Source organism: Physeter macrocephalus, chromosome 14, assembly GCF_002837175.3.
Source record: "Physeter macrocephalus isolate SW-GA chromosome 14, ASM283717v5, whole genome shotgun sequence".
Taxonomy (NCBI): domain Eukaryota; kingdom Metazoa; phylum Chordata; class Mammalia; order Artiodactyla; family Physeteridae; genus Physeter; species Physeter macrocephalus.
The window spans coordinates 130,186,587-130,209,178 of NC_041227.1; the positions used below are offsets into that span (position 1 = coordinate 130,186,587).

At 42.5% G+C, this 22,592-nt stretch overlaps 1 protein-coding gene across 5 annotated transcripts in view; it reads right to left on the minus strand.

Moving 5' to 3' along the window:
• Positions 1 to 4,290: 4,290 nt before the first annotated feature.
• Positions 4,291 to 22,592, minus strand: part of KCNJ2 (potassium inwardly rectifying channel subfamily J member 2) — a 189,817-nt gene continuing 171,515 nt past the window's right edge. For 2 of the 5 annotated variants that reach the window (XM_028499726.2, XM_028499724.2), the window contains exons 2-4: positions 16,757 to 18,209; positions 10,928 to 11,020; positions 4,291 to 8,063 (exon numbers count right to left, since the gene is read on the minus strand). In XM_028499726.2, coding sequence (XP_028355527.1) covers positions 7,980 to 8,063; positions 10,928 to 11,020; positions 16,757 to 17,989 — 1,410 coding nt within the window. In that variant the 5' untranslated portion in view covers positions 17,990 to 18,209 and the 3' untranslated portion in view covers positions 4,291 to 7,979. Of the gene's footprint in view, positions 9,530 to 10,927; positions 15,670 to 16,756; positions 18,210 to 19,137; positions 19,841 to 22,592 lie in introns of those variants that run through there. The other 3 variants (XM_028499725.2, XM_028499727.2, XM_028499728.2) reach the window with 3 other exon arrangements.

Sequence of the window (22,592 nt, forward strand, 5' to 3'; positions counted from 1 at the left end):
CATAGTTTTTCAAGAAACCATATTTTTCAGGGTTTGTTTGTTTGTTCGTTTTGCTATCCCACTCTTTATTCCTTATCTTCTTCAAACACAAAATTTTTCAAACTTCACCTTCAAATGGGCCAGGGAAGCAGGACAAGTTCTAGAGAATTATGAGCTTGATGAAGCTTTTCTTTGTCTCTCTTACTTTTAAGCCACCCACGATGATACCTTCTGCTGCAAAAGTATTTGCTGATGATGACCATAAACCTCTGGGAATGTGAATAACGCAGTTCGTACAGAAAAATGGAAGCAGCAAGGAAGGGAAGGATGGCCTGGCAGCCAGGCCAAAATATCCAGGAGACAGATTCTCCGTCAATGAGGAAGTGTTGTAGCCTAGTCAGATGTAAGTTTCTCAGGGTCCCGAGTCAGTGAAGGATTGATGTATCCGTTGGAAAAATTATCCACACCAACCATGGCACTGACCAGTTTGTCTGCCTGGAAATTGTTTCTTTCGTGGCACGTGGAAGCCGGTAGATAAGAAGGAGATACCTTCTCCCATCCTTCCCCGTCCTGTGAAGGGCTTTCCATAACGTTAACCTTTCAGCAGGTCTCACAGTGGATCACCCTGGTGTATGTTCATCTTCTTGGGTGAGTTTGACTTTTGGACAGGGAGACAAGTACCTTCAGAGACCTTAGGTACCGAATCCAGCCCAGTCAACAAGATTCATGGAACACGTGTTCTCCTGCAACTGGGATAGCACTTTGACAAATCAACTAACAGAAAGGTCATGAGACATCAGTAGAACTTTCGTAACTACACACAGTTCAGTTTCCTTAGATCATATGCTTCCCCTTTGTGGCACAAACTCAGACTGCGTGGTGAAAGTACGGTTGGAATACACAGTGTATGTGGATTCCAGAATTGCATGATTCTCTGGAGCGGGAAACATGAGGAAATCCTGAGACGGAAGAAAGTGTGCCTTGCATAAGTCAGAAGGAATTAAACTGTCCATGCCGCCGTCTAACGAATCTGTCAACTGTGCGCATTGACTGACTCCTGGCCTCCTCTGCTTCCGTTCCTGCCATCGGACAAGGGGCAGCAGCTTTGTCCACTGTAAAGTAAGACTGTAGAACAAGGCTAACAGAGCACCGTGGGTCAAGTTGCAGCAGGGAGTGATGGCAAATACATGTCAATGAGTCAACGCAGGATTAGAACAAAGAATGTAATTCATGGAACCATCTCGAAGGTACATGTTGGGATGTGCTGAATCGTCTGGCTTGAGTGGATATGTAGCAGCATGTGAAGGTGATTTACATAATAGTGAACTGGTGCCCACAGAACCAATGTGACTTGGAAATTTACAACCCTGAAATTATGGAAGATGTACACAGAGGCAGACACAACCTGTAGTAAACAAAACCCATGACAGCCCTTGACTACTGTTAAATATTTAGTGAACTCCAATAAGACACCGCTAGGATGAGACTGGTGGCTCCTTGAACTGCTGAAGGGCCAAGCCTGGGCCCCCTCCCACCTAAGAATGAAAAGATTACATTGTTGCAAGTGAGGGTGGTAACCTGGACTCAGCTCAACGGGAAGAGTTTAGGAATGTGGACAGAAGTGTTACTTTGAATCTATCTGCCTTCCAGAAGCCTACTGATGTGTCTACCTATAAATACCCTGCCCACCCTCAAAGTCAATGTGTAGTCTTTAACCTTCCAATCAGCCCTCTCTCCTGACTCCAGTTTCTTTTTTTTTTTCTTTTTAGAATTTTTTTTTTTGATGTGGACCATTTTAAAAATCTTGATTGAATTTGTTACAATATTGCTTCTGTTTTACATTTTGGTTTTTTGGTTGCAAGGCGTGTGGGATCTTCACTCCCTGACCAGGGATCGAACCCACGTCCCCTGCATCGGAAGGCAAGGTCTCTGTCACTGGACCACCAGGGAAGTCTTCTGACTCCTCTGTTTCTTAATTCAGGCATGCCGAGACCAGCTTTGATGCTTCCAGCCACCTTCTCCTCCACCGTGATTTAAACAGTTGCCAAGTCATGTACATCCCTTTTCTGAATCATCTCTGGAGACAGTCCCTTCCTTTCCACTCTCAAGTCCAAGTACTTATGACCTCTCACCTGAAATATTGAGCCATAGGTGCTTAATTAGTCTACCAAGCTCCATCTCCATCTCCTACTCTTCCAGTCACCTGTATGCATTGGGCCCGTCATCTTCCTAAAAAGCCCATCATTTTAGCTTCTTAAAGAGCGACATCATTCCCTTATTCACAAGACTTCAGTGGTTGCTCACAACCTTCTATTTCAAGAAAAATCATTTAAAGTCCTTAAGCTACTTTCCAATTGTATTCCTCATTATCGTCACAAAGTAGCTACCCCCTAGACGAGGGCTTCTCAACAGCAGCTCCACTGACATATTGGACTGAATACTTGTTCTTCGCGGGGGCCTGTGCTGTGCACTGTAGAATGTTTAGCAGCATATCTGTCTAGATGCTGATAGCACCCAGCCCCACAACTGCAGCAACTGAAAAGACCTCTAGACATTGTCAAAAGTTCTGGTGTAGCAAACTTCCTGCCCTAGACAAGATGGCTGTCTTGAGGTTCTTAAGATATGCCTTAGGTCTCCCATGTTTATACGTGTGTTTGCAGTGGGTGCTCTGCTTGCAACGTCCTGCCTGCCACCTTTATCCCTTCAAACCATACCCATCATTTCAGGTTTATCTCCAAAGCTCCCCGGTACCATCGTCCTCTCTGTTTTAACCAGCCTTCCTGAATAGAAGTCTTTTCCTTTGTCTTTGGATCACCGCAGCACTTGCCGTATTTCCTAAACCATTTACCTTATTTTGACCATTTTCCTTCAACTTGACTGCTAAAAATATTCACAGAAGCAAATTTTGGGCCCATTATACAAACATATAAATATTAACAGCACGCTTTATATAAGCTACTCTCTATTCTGTTTGAATTTTACTTCCCTTCTTTTTTGCCTCTAGCAAATCTATTGTATCTTTTTGTATGAATTTTTTACTGGTGTCTAAATACTAAAAGAAAAAAATCTTCACGTAATTATCTCAAACTCACTGATGAATACAATAATGCGATGCTCTCTTTTATCAAATGTGATAGAAAATAAACCACAGCCTCTTTACAGAGAGAAAAAACAAACAAACCAGAGTGAGCTGGACCCTCAGAACCACCTGCACCTTCCTCTTCCTTTTTACTTGAGGAACCTGGAATCTGGGAGGAGAAAATGGCTTTCCCGGGGTGGTAGATCTAGCCTGTTACAGTCAAGATAAGTTTCCAGGGCTCCTGTTCAGAGCTATTGTACTAGACCATTTGTTCCTCACGTGGGTTCCATGGGTCGGTGTCTTGTGCACCACTTGGGAACTTATTAGAAATGCAAATTCTGGGGCCCCTTCTCAAGCCTGCTACTTAGACATTCTGGGGTGAGGGCCTTCTCTCTATGCTTGTCTCGTGCAGGCAATCTCAAGCTCCAGTGCATCAGAATGCCTCCGAGGACCCGCTTACATTCAGAGGGGTCCTTTTCCACGGACAATGTTGGGTGAGAGGTAAGCTGATGTGGATTCGCGAGACCAGACTGGGAAAGGCGGCTGTGTTCAATATCAAATGAACAGCCTGACCTACTTCCTGGAATTTACAACTTAACGCAGATTCCTTTGTTGATGTAGTAAAAATCTTTATTCCACTTGAATCACCGTAGTGTCTGTTTCATCTTAATTTAGGAGCATAATGAATTTGCATCACATTTAAAATAAAAACCCACTAAAATTCATTCAGCTCTGATTTTTATCATGTACTGTAGGGTGCAGAAATGCTAAGCATAGGCATATCTGTCTTAGCGGAAAAAAAAAATGGATGAAAATGCAAACAAGTTCTAGGCATTTTCAGAAAGATTTGTTTAAATACAGTGCTTAAACATATAATGACATCCACTAAAATTAAGAAATAGAACATACATACAAAAGCCAATAGAAGAAGAAACAAAGACAAATACATTAATATATTAATGGACAGAGAAGAAAGAGAAGGGGCAAGGAAAATAGAAAACGTGATTATTCATAATATAATAGTCATAGATGTTCTCCTCAAATTTGTTATAAAAATCAGACATGTGAAAATAATCAGACATAAAAAGATAGAGAATAAAGGGTGAAAAATAAAGATATACTGGGTAAATACCAAAACAAAACAAAACCTTAAAACAGCATTACCACATTAATGTCTGACAAAAAAAAAATTCAAGACAAAAAGATAATTATTTTATTTGATAAAGTTACAATTTGCCGATAAGATTTAACAACCATTACCATGAGCAATATATCAGTATTATCATAGTGATATATCATATAACAATATATCTTATATCAATATATTAATATATCATAACTTAATATACCTTTGAGATATACAGGAAGCAAGTGCCCTTAAAGACAAGTGGAGAGTTTTTTCCTGGGCCAGCTCATGCACCTACATTTTGGTTTTCCAAGAAAAATGGTCTTTGGTTGGACCTTTTGTCACTTTTAAAGACAAATAGAAATGGACTATTCCACCATTATGGTAGAGATTTAAGCAGACTTAGTTCAGTAGTCAAGAGATTAAACAGACAAAAAATATTTAAGGGTATTGAATATTTGAATTATATAATGCTAACATGTAGACTTATATGTTATCATTATATAAGTTATAGAAACATATAGACTTTGTACCTAACAAAGGGCAAATATACTTTTATCACAGTCATGGCATATTCATAAAAAAATGGCCATTATGTTGTAAAGAAAATAATATATTATGTTTTCTGACCACAGTTCAATAAAATTATATATTAAAAACAAAAGGAATGAGATAGGCTCCTTACACACACACACACACACACACACACGAAAACACACACAACAAAACAAATATCCAGCTGGACATTTTTAAAGACTCTTTTTGATAACCTTTGGGTTATCACAAAGTACTCAGAAACTTTTTTTTTTTTTTTTTTTGCGGTACGCGGGCCTCCCTCTGTTGTGGCCCCTCCCGTTGCGGGGCACAGGCTCCGGACGCGCAGGCTCAGCGGCCACGGCTCACGGGCCCAGCCGCTCCGCGGCACGCGGGATCCTCCCGGACCGGGGCACGAACCCGCGTCCCCCGCATCGGCAGGCGGGCCCCCAACCACTGCGCCACCAGGGAAGCCCTGGCTTTCTTTTTAAAAGGAATTTGTCGAAAAGAAAATAGATGCTTCATTTTAGCACATTTTCCAGAAAGCTTTCGGTGACTTGAAAATTTGGTAAAGATTTGACCTGCAAAATGAAGTGATGAAGATGGTGAAGAAAAAATCTACATATATCTGCAAGGAAGTGATAGGGAAGGAATCCTTCGGAGTCCAACGAGGGGAAATCAGTTTGGGCTCCAAGGTTAACAGAGGAGGTTTTCTTCTACGACCAACCCTGATAGAAATATTACCAAACTTCTGCCAAAGAGCAAGGCTGCTTTTGTTTGGCTGGAAGGTCCAGGAAGAGCCAACCTTTTGCACTTGGAAAGCAGTTGTGTTTGGGGGGCAATAAAGCCATTTTGTTCAGCTGAAGGCATCTGGGACACCTAATGCATTTCTTGTTCAGGCATGGCCCCGACTAGGAGGTGTGCCAGGAGACTACACTCTTCTCCCGGAAAAAATGAGAATAAGAAACGACCAGCGTGTCCAAACGAGCTGTGAAATCCTATCCCTCTTGTGTCCTTAAAAGAGTCCAGTGCCCCAAGATAAAGGAGATCGATTCTGTAATCTGATAGGTTTGGCATTTTGCCAAGAATAACAACCTCCCTTCACGTAGCACCAGGCTCCAGGTGCGTAAGTGCCACCTTACAAACTCCAGTGCAAGAAAAAAAGAAAACCACCTTGGCATTTAATGCATATAATATAACATGACAGGTAATAGGATGGATTTGCTCAGCAAGAGTGGAAAAGAGCATGCTTGCATTTCTTGCACAGACACTGCACTGGAGGTCTTTTGCTTCGATTGCCAAAGTCAGAGCACAAATATAGAAATATAAAATTAGATTACTGTAATTGTTCTCATTTCCTTCATGCCACTGTAAGCTCTTTGAAAAGAGTACCTCTGGACCTTCAACACCCATCATAGTTCTAGGTGCTTGATGCTTGGTGAATGTTTCCCAAATGCGACAAGCTCCCTTCTTTCTGGGTGCACTTAAATGTCTTGAATTTGGAGTAAAAACTATCTATATGAGAAAATGAAAAACTGCTACTACAAGTATAAAACTAATATATGTATAGTACTTTATAATTTATGAAGCACTTTTACAAAAACCCTCTCCCTTTAAATCTCACAAAATTCTGTTTTTATTCTTATTTTCCAGTGAGCAAACTAAGGCTCAAAAGTCTTAAGTCCTTAGAAAGGCAACTTTCTGCAGCCATTTCTCTGCAGAAGATGACTCAGGTTGCAAATAATATTTCACTAAGTGGGGTTAAAGGCGTCTTACACAGAAATAAAAAGAAAAGGGAGAAATCAAATCTGTTGCACGAAACTTATAGGTGGTTCCTTAAAGAATTTCTTAGAATTGCAAGTTTCTTTAAGGAAAATAAATATGTGAACAATATATACATATATATATATATATGTGAACATACATTTGAAGTTCCTCAAACACAGCTTTAAATATCTGCATGGCTCTGAGTTCAGGTGGATTTTTTTCTGGGGGTTTCGGCTGTTGATGTTGTTTGTTTTTGTTTTTGTTTTTGTTTTCTCCACATCAACCTACAAGAAATCAACTCCTCTGTGTCACTAATATGGACAGAGTAATAACCTCCTCTGAGTGGTTGTTCCGTGTGTCTAGGTACAAAGGTCTGGAAATTCTAGATTCATTAAAGTAAAAATTTCCAAGCTTAGGTAGGTGTTCAAGGAAATTCTCCAGTTCCTTTTCTTCTTTCTTTCTCTTTTCTTTTTTTTTTTGCAAGCGTGTTGCAGGCTTTCATATGCATTTAAACAATATGGCCAGTCTAGTTTTACAAATGGTACTATCTGGACCAGCACATTTTTTTTTTTTTTTTTTTTTTTACAACAAATAGGGTTGTATATTCTTGCTCAGCAGACACACCTTGTACCTTTGCATTTTCCTTCTTAAGTAAATCCTATATTGGACAGAGCTTCATGCAAATCACTAGCAGGAAATAGCAACCTAAGCCCTTTTAAAATCATGCCAAGGTGCAGGTTCAGGACTGCCTTATTTCACTTAAGGTCGGTGGGAAGAAGAGGTAAGTTCTTCTTCTCGCCAACGTAATCCATCGGTCCATGAGAAGGTGTAAACTTCTAATGGGGGCAGACTCTTTACATCCTGACCCCTTTCTCCCAGGTGAGTATTGCAATAGGACCACTGCTGAGGTCTTTGCATCTCCGTCCCTCACCTCTCTGTTGTGAAAGCAGCTTGTTTATTGCAAGTAGCAACGGGATTTTTTTTTTTTTTAATTTTTTGGTTAGCCTTCTCCACTAATTGCTGTTTTGGCATTCTCCTAGAAAATGATCGTAAACCTATAGAATGTTTAAGACTGGTGAACGCCTGAAGGCAGAGCAATCTCAGTTGGTGCCAGTGAGCTTAGATGGTCCAATATGAGCAGAGACCCTGGAAGTGGACCTTGTTTTAGGAGACTCTACATTCATATAACACGTATGAGCCGGGGCAAGGTAGAATTTCCCAAGATAAGGCTCACTGCCTTATCTTGGTAAATCTGGGCCTCGCTTCAGTTAAACCTTACAGGAAGACTCCTGCTGGAAAAGTTCAAATGTTTCAGAATAGAAGGGAGAAGAGAGCTGTACACCAAGGCAAAAGTACATACTGTATTTATCATCCAACACAGCTTTTTATATAATTACATCCTGGTGCACGTTTTATTTTTGGTTCTTGAATAAAGTCACTCAGATTAAATTAAGGAGTATGCAGGAGAAGGTGCTTCGATGCTTCTTTCCGTTTCTATGGCAACCCTGGGGCATCTTCTTCAGCTGCCTCATTGACTGGATGTGCCCAAGTGATGTAGGCTGTAACTTTCAGCGGAGCCTGCAAAGGAAGGGAGGAGACCTCTGACCACCAAGAGCTCATGGCAGGACTGAAGAAAACCTCTGGCACGGAGGATCCACTTTCCTTAGTTTTGTGTTCTTTAAAATAAATTTATTTATTTTTTATTTTTATTTTTTGGCTGTGTTGGGTCTCTGTTGCTGCGTGCGGGCTTTCTCTGGTTGTGGCAAGCAGGGGCTACTCTTCCTTGCAGTGCGAGGGCTTCTCATTGTGGTGGCTTCTCTTGTGGCGGAGCACGGGCTCTAGGCGCGCGGGCTTCAGTAGTTGTGGCTCGCGGTCTCAGTGGTTGTGGCTCGCGGGCTCTGGAGCGCAGGCTCAGTAGTTGTGGCGCACGGGCTTCGTTGCTCCGCGGCGTGTGGGATCTTCCCGGACCAGGGCTCGAACCTGTGTCCCCTGCCTTGGCAGGCGGATTCCCAACCACTGCGCCACCAGGGAAGCCCCTCTCCTTAGTTTTTGTATGAATGGTTGCCATCTGAGGGTGCTTTGCCGAGTGTTGTCAGGGATGTGTCCACACTTGCCTTTGAAATGTCTCTATCGGTAAATAATCTGTTTCCATGGGTCTAAGTGCCTAATGCAGCTGTTCATGTATTTTAACTCCTAGATGCTATTTAGTGAAACATGCTGTCTTCGTTTGCAGGATCAAATAAAAGGTTGCTTAACTGGTACTTCAGACATATAAGCGTTTTAGCAAAAATTTGAAAAACAAAAGCCAAATAATAAAACGACACAGTGTGAGATTTGATTCATTTGTTTGTTGTATAGCAGGGAACCCAGATACTTGCCCAAAGGCAAGGATAATTTCACAGACCTAATCTAAGCAGTGTCTGGGTCAGAGAGGTCATTTAGCAGGAAGAAGTAAAAGAACAGCATCCTAGGGGGCAAATTTTTTACAAAACCACCTCAAATGATTCCCAGTAAGGTGTTGCAGAAATATTTGAATCCATGGTCACACCCCTGTAAAAATATTTAAACAAGTGAAGATCTCTGTGCAGTGCCTAATAAGTCATACGTATTCAACAACTGGTACTTATAATTACACAGAAACTTTTTGTATATAAAACTCAGTTTTAAGACAAAATGAATATACAATGGTACCACCCTTTTTCCAAACTGTGTCCTATTGAAGACAAAAATCCATACAGAAAGTTTTTTGTTTTTGTTTTTGTTTTGCGGTACGCGGGCCTCTCACTGTCGTGGCCTCTCCCGTTGTGGAGCGCAGGTTCCGGACGCACAGTCTCCGGTCGCGCAGGCTCAGCGGCCACGGCCCACGGGCCCAGCCGCTCCGCGGCACGCGGGATCCTCCCGGACCGGGGCACGAACCCGCGTCCCCTGCATCGGCAGGCGGACTCTCCACCACTGCGCCACCAGGGAAGCCCAGTCATATCGTCTTTATAATGGGTTATCTGACTTCCTCAAAACAGCAGAGAGAAGCAAGAACCTAAATGGTGCTAAGGACAAAATAGCAGCTGATTGTTTAATGGGCAGACTTCAAAGCACACCCCACCAGGAAGAGATGCACCTAGTAGCTTGAACTACATAAGGAAACATTAAATAATACACACTATTTTCTGAATGAGGCAGAGAATTGTATAATATTTTAGCCAACCATTCCTCCAAAACAATGAATGCCCTCGAGGCAACAAATTTCAGTTATTCGAAGAGAACCACTTATGTGTAATTATCCGTCATTTTTATTCTTACTATTTAGTAACGCTTGTGCTGAGTCTGGCTCACCTTCTTCTCTAAACTCCTCCCTTCCAGATTCTTCTTAACTGTCCCTCTCTTCACTTCCCCAACACTTCTACTCCTCTAGCCTCCAAAGCAGATGACTGACTTTTCCAGTTCTAGGACTGCCCGTCTTGCATCCTGGGGAAACCCTGTGTCCCAAACAGACCAGGACAGCTGGTCAACCTATTCCAGAGCCAGGTACTGTGATAGTTTTATTCACCCATGCTTTGTAGATATCACCTTATAATTATATAAAAATGTTTAAGTCGTTATAACAAACCTCATATAGTGGCTCAAATCATCAGGTCACTAGGCTCCATGATCTAAACTATTTTGAAGAAAAAAAAAAAAGATTCTGGCTTCTTGAAATACGCTAATTATCGACTTGGTTCTTTACTTCACTCAAAATGCATAAAGCTAGGCTTTCTCTTTTTTTTCGTTTCTTTTGTTTCTTTTAATTTGGGAAAGCAAATCTGATTGATGCAGTCAGTGTTTCGAGCTTTAATATGGAAATTTCTAGAGAGAAACAGGTTTTCTTCTTTGTGAGTATTATCTGGAGGCTGTTGCTTAAAGAGGCTGGAGTTGGGAGGCCTTGCTTGGCTTTCACTGAAAAGAAGGCCTAAGCAGAAAAACTCTGAAATTCCACCCTCGCCTTTTCTTTTTGTACACATATTTAATTTTCTTTTTTTAAAAGTAGAGGTGGGACTCATATAGCACTCAACTTGTTGGCTGGAGTTACCATCCTGTATCTTTTTTTTTTTTTTTAACATCTTTATTGGAGTCTAATTGCTTTACAATGGTGCGTTAGTTTCTGCTTCACAACAAAGTGAATCAGTTATACATATACATATGTTCCCATATCTCTTCCCTCTTGCGTCTCCCTCCCATCTTCTTTAATGGGACCAATCACCAAGCGGATCATGTTACACCTTTGGTGGCCCACAGCTGGAGGAAAGCAGAAGTGTGCGATGTGGTAAGGTGCCTGCCATTTGGTTAGTAACAGGGCTTTGTGGTTTCACCTCGGGACGGGCCTCAGCAATTCCTAGTTAACTGAAATTAGTCTGAAGTTTGAAATTTACCTAAATCCCACAACCGATGCTTATTTGTAATTAATCTACCTTTGTGAGTTGTCCTCTCTCCTCAGGAATCAAGGGAGCAATTGTAGAGCAGGTTATGAAGGAGGTGGGGACACTGTGCTCATGTATAGTATCCTATGCGGAGAAAAAGAATACATTTTCATCACCGAGGAGAATGAAAACTGAGAAGCAGAGAGGCCTGAAACGAAATGATGAAACTTTTCCCAAGAATGCCTCCGAATGGAAAGCGTAGAACAATGATAAAAAGCTCAGCCCAGTGCTAAATGGCCTCCGTTTATTTTTTAAATTGAAATATAGGTGGTTTACAATGTTGTGTTAATTTCTGCTGTACAGCAAGGTGATTCAGTTATACATATGTACACATTCTTTTTCATATTCTTTTCCATTATGGTTTATCTCAGGAGACTGAACACAGTTCCCTGTGCTATATAGTAGGACCTTGTTGTTTCTCCATCCTGTGTACAAGAGTTTGCACCTGCTGACCCCAAACTCCCACTCCATCCCCTCCCCACCTCCCCCCTTGGCAACCACCAGTCTGTTCTCTATGTCCGTGAGTCTGTTTGTGTTTCATAGATAAGTTCATTTGTGTCATATTTTAGATTCCACCTATAAACGATATCCTATGGTGCTTGTCTCTCTCTGTCTGGCTTGCTTCACTCAGTGTGATCATCTCTAGGTCCATCCATGTTGCTGCAAATTATATGGCCTCCGTTTAAAGCTCAGCTCTAACACTTACTAGCTGTGTGTGCTTACGCGAGATACTCAACCTCTGGGCCTCAGTGACCTCATTTCCTGTTTTTGTTTTTCTTTGGCCGCACCGCATGGCTTGTGGGATCTTAGTTCCCCAACCAGGGATCAAACCCGGGCCCTCTGCAGTGGTAGCAGAGTCCTAACCACTGGACCGCCAGGGAAGTCCCCTCATTTCTTAAATAGGGATAATAATCACGCACACTCCATAGGGTTGCTCTTAAGATTAAATTATTCAATACTCATAAAGAATGTAGAACCATCTTCGAAACATAGTAAGGGCTTCATTAAAAGCAAAATATTTGTTAAAGGAAAAGTATTAAGGAGCAACCCATATTTCAGGATGGGGATTTTCCTCAGTGTTTCCAATGGTGGAAAACAGTTAAGCTATTTGAAATTTGCCAGAGGAACTGACATTTTCTCTGAGACCACAGATCCTTGGTACCTTGGTGCCCTGATACGCTCTATAGCTTAGTGGATTAAGCTAAATTTAGAAGCTCATAAAACCTGAATTTGAATACCCGCTCGATGATTTATTAGCTTTAAAATCCAGCCTCAGTTTCTTCCTGTATAACAGAGGTCAATACATTATAGACCATGTGCCAAATCTGGCCCACCAGCTGTTTGTATAAGTAAAGTTTTATTGACAGACAGCCGCACCATTTGTTTTTGTATTCTCCGTGGCTGCTTTTGTAGTACCAGGGCAGAGGTGCATAGTTCTGACAAAGACTGTTCCACAAAGCCAAAAATATTTACTATCTGGCCTTTTAGGGGACATATTTGCCAACTCTGATCTATTACACGAGACTATAATAACCTGATTTGGTTTCAGGGGAATGAAATAATCGAAAGCCAGAACCCTACCCAGTTAGGCTCAATAAAGAGCAACTTCTGTCGTTACATAGAGACTCAAAATCTAAACCTTACACGTTTTGTTAGTTTTGTTTGCTTGTTTCTCGGTCTTTTCTATCTAGGCCATTCTGTCCAAAAACAAAAGATGAGCTTGACTTCCTCTTACCTGGATTAAAGTAATCTGCCACCTCCCACCTGTTTCGGTGATTTCTACGGCTCTATTTATCCAAACTATCAGGGTTTATGCCCTCTTGTTTGGGAACCTTTGCTTTCTGTCTCAGGGATGCTACAGTAACCATACAGGAAGCCCAAAGATTCTTGCACTGATTTGTTTTCAATTTTTTATTTTTTATTTAGAAATAATAAAATAAGACATAATATATAAAAATATGTACAATCCATGGTTTGTGCAGTACATTAGGAAGACTTTAGATACAAAAAGACAGCAAACGGGAAAATAATAACTCTCACGATTGTCAAAGGCCGGGATTGTTCAATTCACCGCAGCCCAGAGCTGAAACCCAACATAACTAGAAAAGGGATTCTAGTTGGGAGTGAGTGACTAGGCAACGCTTTTTTTTTTTTTTTCTTTTTTTTTACCTTAACATTATTGGACACAGAGTGAAAAAACACTCACTCTGTTTCTCAGAACAAGATTTTACCTTTACTGAGTGGCTTATCATCAAATATGAACCAACATTTGTTTTCTGTAAGAGGGACATGATTTAGGGGACAGAACTCACTGAATAAACATCAAGGTTTGAGGTGGGAGTTGACAGGGAAGAAAGGAAGTGAAGGGAAGAAATAATGCATTGACAGAATTGAAAAAAAAAAAGATAAAACGAACTTTCACCAGGAATTTGGAAATGGTTTCAGAGTTATGGGTGACATCCTTAAAATGTCTGATTCAAGTATACTCTTAGAGGGATAGAAAACTATTCCTTTCTCAATAATCAAAATAGAATTCACTTTGTCTACCTTTTCTTTAAAAATAGGATAACCAGGAATCTGGTCCTCCTCCCAAAAATATAATGCCCATCCAGATATGGGCAAAAATTCTTTAAAAGGGAATAATTCCTAAGTAAATTCAGTGGGGGTTTGCTTGTCACGGAGACGCCAACACAGATCCCGGAACAGACCCCAGATATTCACAGTGAGTCTCTTCAACCTGCATTCTAATGACATGTGTGCACTAATGAAGGAAACCCAGTCAATGACAAATGTTTTGAAGGTAAAATGCAGCAAAAAAAACAAAACAAAACAAAACCAAAACCAAAACCGTTGTGCATTACCTGTGTCTTGGCTCTTGACAAAAAAAAAAAAAAAAAAAATTGCCATTTAAAGCTTGTAACTGTGAAAATACTAATAACTAGAAAAAGCTTTCAAATCAACAGTCCATGCTGAAATAAATAACAGAAGAACATAGCAACACGAACCTTATAAGGCTGGTAAATATTTGCTAAAACCATGCTAACCGGTAGCATATAGGTACTAGCTCTCAGAGATTGCTGCACTGAAATTATACTTTCTATGGCAATTTTTTTCCCTTTACAGACTTCTATTTACATTTGGCTTTAAATATGAAAATATCTGATAAACTTTATAAAATGTACACTTTAAAAACATAGCTTCTGCAAAATTTTCTTGAAAAAAAAAAAACAAACAAACCTGTGCACCAGAAATTTTAGATTTTTTTTTCTCTTTTTCAGAAAGAAGTTGCAAGAGTTCCCTCCCTCATTCTTGCCCCCTACCCACCCCCTTTCAAATATCTCAAGTCTTTTTAAGTGGCAGAGCTGTGTGATGGGAAGGTGCCTTTTCTGTGGTCACCCCCATTCTCCACTGAATCTTCATTTAATTTACAGACCACTGAATACTCTTTGGTTTGATTATTTTCCTTTGCAAAAATATCGAAATAGCAGCAGCTGAAACCGTCAACATCCTCTGTCAATGGCCGAACATTTGCCATTTACAGAGGAATGTAAATTCTGTGTCCCCGCAATCCCTCCGACTCTCTAAACAACTTCCCTAATCTGCCTTTAAGTTTGGACTTAAAATAACACCCACTTGCTTAATACCTCTAACTTGGTTTCAGTGAAAATAACTCCACAGTGTTCAAACCCATCGACTCTGAAGGCTGAGAACGGCAGAGACTGTCCGATTATTGCAGGCACCGCATTCAGATATGGCTGTTCAAGAACCAGAGACCATCACAGACAACAGTTTACAAAATACAGGATTCTAGAACAAGCTGTTTTTTAATGGCATACAGGGATATAATACCGTAAGAGAGTTGATTTTGAGACGCCAATTAAAATGAAAAGTCAGCAACCCCAGAATTCACAAATAAGGAACTTTAAACCAAAAGAGAGTTCCATTATGTTGAGCTAGAGCGGAAAACAAAACAAAACAAAATGTTTCTAGCAAGTCAGGCAGCCAGGCAGGAGAGGCTTCTGGAAAACAATGTGCCCTAAGTAGCCTGCTCTAGGGCTCCACGGGCGAAAGGGATCAGCTCAGATTCAATCATGAGTGTGCATCCATCAAGGGGAAAAGGACCCTTGTAGATCATTGTCTCCTTTACTTGTGATTCTGTTAGAATTTTTATGGCTCTTGTTGACCCTAAATTACTGAGACATTTTCATTCCTACTCTGTACCATTAGGAAAAAAAAAAAAAAAAAAAAAAAAGCAATGTTCCCCTCCCTCCTGAATACTTGAGCTGATGAGCTACATCAAAATGGCTCTTCTGCATCTTCCCACCTTCCCACTTGGGCATTCACAGCCCCCTCGGATGCTGTAGGACTCAGTCCAGACAGCCTGATCGTAAGAGCCAGCCTAGAGGCCAGGCATGGCATCTTTTGGAAGATGAAGTCAAGCTGCAGATGTACCAGCTGTCAGGGCAAGGAATTCAGCCGCAGGGGTATAAACCTATTGATCTTTCAAGTTGGATGGCTCAGCGTCAAGGATGGTGACTCATTTCAACCCAGGTCTTGTCTTCTGGAATAAATTTTGGAATGTGCAAAAAAATGGAAAAACCCAGAAAAAAATCTAAGGGCACATCACCGTCTCTCAACGTCGTATGCGTTCACCTGGCTGGCACCACCTCGAAGGAAAGAAAAGATGTTTCTATCGTGTGTGTGTGAATTCTTCTTCCCCTGTCTTCTTCCTCCTATAACGTGAAAGTTACATGAAGGAACAGAAATGTAAAGCACGGCACTTACTCGACTGTGTGTGTGATGTTCTGTTTTCTGAATAAGGTGCAAAAGGAGAGGGCAGTTCAAGGTCTTGCTGAGGTTCAAAGTTATTGTCTCTTGATTTCAAGGCAGCCGTGGGGCTTTCTCTCCTTTTAGTATAAGCTCCACTGTGCAAAAATGTGCATTATCTTTGGTATTTACTTTAGGTAGTCTAACTTAAAATTTGAGATCACCCATTAACATCATGGAGAAAAAAAAAAAACAAAACAATAACAACAACCCAGAGGCTACCATTTGGCTAGTGTTACATAATGCCCTTATGTAACCGGAAAGAGATTGACAGAGAGACACACACACACAGAGAGAGAGAGAGAGAGAGAGAGAGAGAGAGAGAGAGAGAGAGAGAAATCAATTCTAGCAAACAAATTACTGGCCTCAAAAAAATCAGGCTCTCGTTTTGGCAACTAACAGCCAAATACTTGCCACTTTGAAGCGCCTATCATAAGCTCTCAAGAAAGTTCAACACTGACTTTTTAAATTACACACAAGAGAAACTACACTGCAACAGTACAACGTGTGCTCGTGTAGTTATAGCAGCTTTTCAAAAGTTAAGGCAGAGTCTTGCCTTGAAAACATTTAAAAATGTGATGCCATTTAAAAACATTCTTGTTCCCTAAAGAGAAGCATTCTGGAGACGTCAAAATACCCAACCAACCAAGGCTTGCCTGCAAGTTCAAGTTTGGTATGAAAACACAAGACAAGACGTAAACACCCCATAACTTATTCTACAACGTGTTATGTGCCATCGGGTCACGGGGGGCGGGCATGTTTAGTGCTTTCGGTTCATCTCTGAGCCTACAGTCTTTTCTCTGAAAGCATCGTGCTAGCCTCAGTCCCTCGCGGTCACTTGTCTCAAACCACCTCTTCACCAGTACCGTCGTCTGTGTAACTGCTTTGGGCCTTTGACCAACAGACTGCGTTTCAAGGTAACTATTCCCAAGGAGGAATGAGTTATATCTCTGACTCTCGCCGTAAGGGCCTGGGCTCTAGGGGTACACTTGCCTGGTTGTGAAGGTCTAGGTCAGGGGGCGTGTCCGTACTCGTGCTCTCTGGGACCCCGTTTTCACTGTCTTCTTCCTCTTTGCTTGTGAGGGCAACCTCATTTTCATAGCAAAAGGAGTTAGCGTTGGAGAGGATGTATTTCTTCTCTGCTAAGTCCCTGGCACTACAAAGGGGAGTGTTGGGTACTTCGTAAGTCTTGTGGAACCTCGAATAGTCCACCTTGTAGTAGTGCTTCTCCTCGAAGAGGACGGGCTCGTAGCGGTGGCCCCAGAGGATTTCGTTGGCCAGGTACGAGCTCCGGCACTGCGTGGTCATGGCCGTGGCTTCCACCATGCCTTCGAGGATCACCACGATCTCGAAGTCCGCGTTGTCGATGTCCTGTTTGCTCAGATCGTATAAGGGGCTGTCCTCGTCTATCTCGTGGACGATGGTGATGGGGGACACCAGAAATATGCGGTCGATGCCGCTGTCAAAGCCGACGTTGATGTCTATTTGATCCAGGGGGATGTACTCCCCTTCGGAAGTGATCCGGGATTTGAGGAGCTGTGCTCGCACGTGAGCTTCCACCAGGTGGCTCTTCCGAAGGTTGCCCACCCGCCACATCAGACAGAGCTTGCCGTCCCTCATGGCGATCACGGCATTGTGGCTGAAGACCAGGGTCTCGTTTCTCTTCTTGGGCTTGGCCATCTTGGCCATGACCGCGCCGATGATAAAGGCGTCGATGATGCAGCCCACGATGGACTGGAAGACCACCATGAAAACGGCCACGGGGCACTCGTCTGTGACGCAGCGGAAGCCGTAGCCTATGGTGGTCTGCGTCTCGATGGAGAAGAGGAAAGCGGCCGTGAAGCTGTTGACCTCGGACACGCACGCTTTGCTCTCCTTGGACGCGTCCAGGTCCCCGTGGAGCAGCGCTATCAACCAAAACACGCAGCCGAAAAACAGCCAGGAGAGAACGAAAGCCAGGCAGAAGATTACCAGCATCCACCGCCAGCGGATGTCCACACACGTGGTGAAGATGTCCGCCAGGTACCGCTGGCCCTTCTCGCCCACGTTGACGAACTGCACGTTGCAGTGGCCGTCCTTCTTCACAAAGCGGCTCCGGCACTGCTGGCGAGTGTGCACTTTACTCTTCCCGTTCCCAAAGCCGTTGGCCACCGCCAGGGTGGCCAGCTTCAGGCCGTCCTCCTCCGAAGAGACGATGCTGTAGCGGTTGGCGCGCACACTGCCCATCACTTCTGCTGTGGACGCCAGCGCTTCTGCTTTGGAAAACAGTCTGAGTTTTTGCAAAACCCTTTGGAGAAACAGGTTTGAATGTTCAGTGAAGACCCACACACACAGAAAAGAAGGAGAGACGGGGGTCTCCAAGAGCCTTGAGGTGCTTTCTACCAAGGTCTCTCTCCTGGCGTGCAGAGTCACCTTAGTAACTCAGCTGACATCCAGAGAACAGGTCCTACCAAAAGAGAGAGAGAGAGAGAGAGAGAAAGAGAGAGAGAGAGAGAGAGAGAGAGAGAGAGAGAAAGAGAGAGAGAGATGGAGAGAGAGAGAGAGAGAGAAAGAGAGAGAGAGATGGTTCGTTACAAAAGAAGTCATGGAAAAATGACGTCTACTCCCTAAGGCAACATTTCCTAGCCAGACACAGGGTCCGATATAGATAAATGTCCTCTACGTTGAATTACTGGGTTTTTCGTTTCCTTGTAGCCCCAGAGAAGTAGACAGAAAAGAAAATATTTTCTTATATTATTTAGAAGCATGAGGTCATTAAACACAGAAGAGTCAGTTGTTTGTGACAGTCTTTCAACTGAAATCTCAGGTCTCCCCTCCCCTATTTTTTGCCAGCAATCTGGACTATTCTACCTTACAGAGCTACCTCTCTCCTCTTATTCTCTTCCTTTGCCTTCGCTACTTGCTGGGGTCCCAGGTGATTAGGGAGAAGAAAGACTTTCTAACTCCAAGGTTTGTCAGGAAGCTTTACGAACGCGGACATGTCGAGAGAGCATTTCGCATGAACGCAGAATGTTAATACTAATTGAACAGCAGGTGCATGTCGAGAGAATATGAGAGCCCTTGATGACAAGCTGAAATCCAAAAGCACCGACTATTTTGTTTAAAAGATAAAACTGAGCAGACAGCCCTTCTAATCATCTGAAAGGGATCCCACTTTCTGGAGACTGTTTGGGCTTATTCTGTCACTTCACACACCGAAAGCAGCCACTAGGAAGAAACGCCTGATAACACCTCTGTTAGCGCAAGTGATTCTGACTTGAAGACACAGGTTTACTCCGGGGGATACGGAGAGACCCTGTTGCCTAGCAATGAGAGTCCTGAAAGTCTCTGGAGATGGGATTGTCATGTGTGATGACGGGCTAGGAAGTAAGCACCTTTGTGCCCAAGGACCAGGTCTTTAGCGGATTGACATAAGGCTGGAACTCATTTCGTGGAAGTCCAAGTCTCCGTTTTCCCAAACAGAGATGACTTTGCAGTAGTAAATCATAAGGGTCCCTCAGCTGACTTTTCACTTCCAGGGCTGCTGCTTCCTCTCTGTTCCTATGGAGAACGCACTCACCTTTACTTAATGAGAACAAATAGTAGTTTTCAGTTTTTCTCCTCTTGCCTCATCTCTCCCCACCCCGGCCCAGGTAAAAACCACCTATTGACTTTGACGTTCCAATTTTGCTCCAAAGAAACTAGTTTTTCCTGGACTCACAAAAGCCTAGGAGGAAGTCTAGGGTGTTTTGTTAACCAAATACAAATTTAAAAAACGAATATAGCACAGATCTGAGAAATAAAAGTGATGCTCGACTTTTCAAACCACCAAATCTCTCTCCTGTATTAAAGGGGCACAATGAACAACAGATGGACAGGAGCAGATAGTTGTCAAAGCCCCGATGACAAGGACTCCACTTTTTCTTTCTCCCCCCAAAGCCACATTCAGATTAAGCACTTAACAGAACCACGTTCAGCCCAGCCAACTGCAAACAAAGAAGGCAAATCATTGATCTGTTTTCGGGCACCCCCTTAAAGAGAGGCAAGGTGCATTGTCTTTGAAAATGTCTTGTTACAGTCTTTTCACTTCTCCCTTTTTATCCAAGTTATTATGCAAGAATGTGCCCCAACACATTTTTCCTAAGATTAGTCATCTGTGAAAATTGCAATGTGTGTTACATTTTGGCAGCTTTTGACACCTAAATGATGCCTGATTTGAAAGTGCCTTTGAATTACTTTATAAAAAGAAGTTGCTGTGCCTTCCCAGCCTTCCACCTGCTTCAATGTTTTGTCTGCTTCCCCATGAAATTTGTACTTGGACAAAAGAAACAAGACTCCTATTCCTCAGGGTTCTAGATCCTGGACACAGAAAGAATTTTTTTAAACGGTGATTTCAGCTCACTTGGCTCATATGAAATTGCCAAGCATTTCTACACAAAAACAGAGATAACAACATGACACCGAATGCAGGTGCATTTTCCAAAAAGGGGGGCGAGGGAGGCCTCATTTAAATAGTGCTTGTATCCTTGAGCTCTGTGTGACTTCAGAATCTTATAAGCTGACACCAAGAAATTCCCTTTTCATGATTCAAAACAATCCTTCCATCTGAGTTACCATTAGGGACCATGGGTAGACAGTCTCAAATTTCTTCTGACTTATTTCTGCACTCTTTCCAGATTAAAGCATAACAACCATATGAAATCTAAAGACTGAATTACGACTTTCCAAAAATCTTGACCCCAGGACATTAGTTTGAATTCCACAAAACACACACTACCAGCTTCCTACGAATAGCTTTCCGCATTTAGACTCTTGAAAAGAGCCTGTATCGAGCAACTATTATTGTCTTATTTCCATTGCTAATGACAGAATTTCTTCCATATGTGGCGCAGCATTTAGAAATTCTACCACTTCTGCCTGGAAAGGGGGAAAAAAAAAGATTTTTTTTGGCAAAATGGAAACTTTTGTCACTTCCAGCAGGTATGCTCCAAAACAGATTTATGTGTGTATATGTGCACACACACATGATATGTATTCAGACTCTGGTGGAGCTGATGACGTAGCAACAATCTAGAACCTGCCGACGTGTGAGAGGGTAATTGCCTTAATATTCCACTCTGAAGAATGTCTTTCCTCTTAACCTGCCCGCATGCCTGAATGGCTGCAAAAGCAAGCGGAAAACGTCCTTGCCTGCGCTTCTCACGCTGAAAATCACCGATTCATGAGCATCTGGGAAAGTACTTTAATTAGGAATAGGGCTTTCGTGTAACTTCATTGAAGGGCTCTATTCTTGATACGTTTTTAAGAAACATTTGATTAAGAATAGATGGAAACATCACGTGATTGGGATCCTCCGCGAGGGGCACACCTCAGGAGAATTGATACTTGGGGTTTGATGAACAATGTGTAAATTCCCCCATTTTCAGCTAAAATATTTAAGGGCCTGATATAAATTTAATAGACACAGATAGTCATTTTTACCCAGGGTATAACCAATGAGGTAGAAAGTATTCCTGGGAAATTGAGAGGCTACATGTGGTGCTCTTCATGTTAAGACTATTTATAGGCCGAGCCAAAATGAAGCATAAGCAATGGAAAAAAATAGTTCAGGGCTTCAATCTCAAGGTAGATGTTAAAGGAGAGAGAGCTGTGGATCCATATACACGGTCGAGGAGACAACACGGCGTAAATGAATGCATCCGACTCATTTTTCCCGTAAAGGAAGTATTGCCAGTATGGAGTATAAAAGAACAGAAACATGTGACCATGAAGAATAAATGAGAATAAGTGGGTCCCCTCATAGGGTCGTGGCGTGGAGCAAATAAGAAAGTTTCTAAGGAAGGATAGGAAATAAGGATGGTAAAAGAAAGTGCCCTGGGATGACAGAGAGGTCGGCTGAGTGTCTAGAGCAGCTATTCCCCTGCTGACGCCATACAGCCCGGCCTGAGTGTGCTCTGGGCACACTGCGGCTATTAGAGCTCAAGGCTTGCAAAGCAACCTCTCAGAGGCTCAGGAAACAGAAGGGAGGGGGAGGGGCGGTAGGGGAGGCGGGATACCCACTCGTCTACGTGAGCCCTATAACTTTTACACCCAACAATGCACGTAGCCTCACTCAACATGTGCACATGCTGAAAAACATACCTCTCTGGCCAACAAAAAATATACACTAAAAAGAAAAAAGCTTGAAACAGTCTGGCTGCTCAGGTAAAGACATGGTCAGTCTCTCATGCTACTCAAAAGTCATACAAGGACTCTACAGCTAACCAGGGGTTCTACAACCAGAAAGTCTGAAGGAAGTAGAAATAGCGCGCGCGCGCGTGTGTGCGCGTGTGTGCGTGTGTGTGCGTGTGTGTGTGTGTGTGTTTTAACGCCACGTTCACAAGAGCTCGGAACAAATATTCCTATGGAGAGCAATAATATAAAAGAAAGCGCCAGCAAAGGGGGAGGGGGAGGGGCTGAAAGTAAAGTGACATGACCTTGACCCCAGCTCTCACCCCTCCTACCATCCTTAAAGTAACATCTCTTACTCCCGAGCCTGGGGAATTTTCCGGATAATGGCAAATATAAATAAAACACTTGGGGCAGGGTTGGAAGTGAGCAGGAAAAAGCTAGCAAGTGTACAGGTAACATACAGCAGACATACAACAGCGGTTGTTACTGAGAGGAAATCTGACAGCCTACCGATTATTAACGTGAAAAGAAAACAAGTGGTACAAAGCAATAGGCACTCCTCGCATACCCAAAACACGTTTTCAAATAATGCCTTGTTTCCGAAAAGGTAAATTCTGAGCTTATGAAAATCCCCAAGATTCACAGGTATTCCAGTTACCATCCTGCTGATAGGATTACC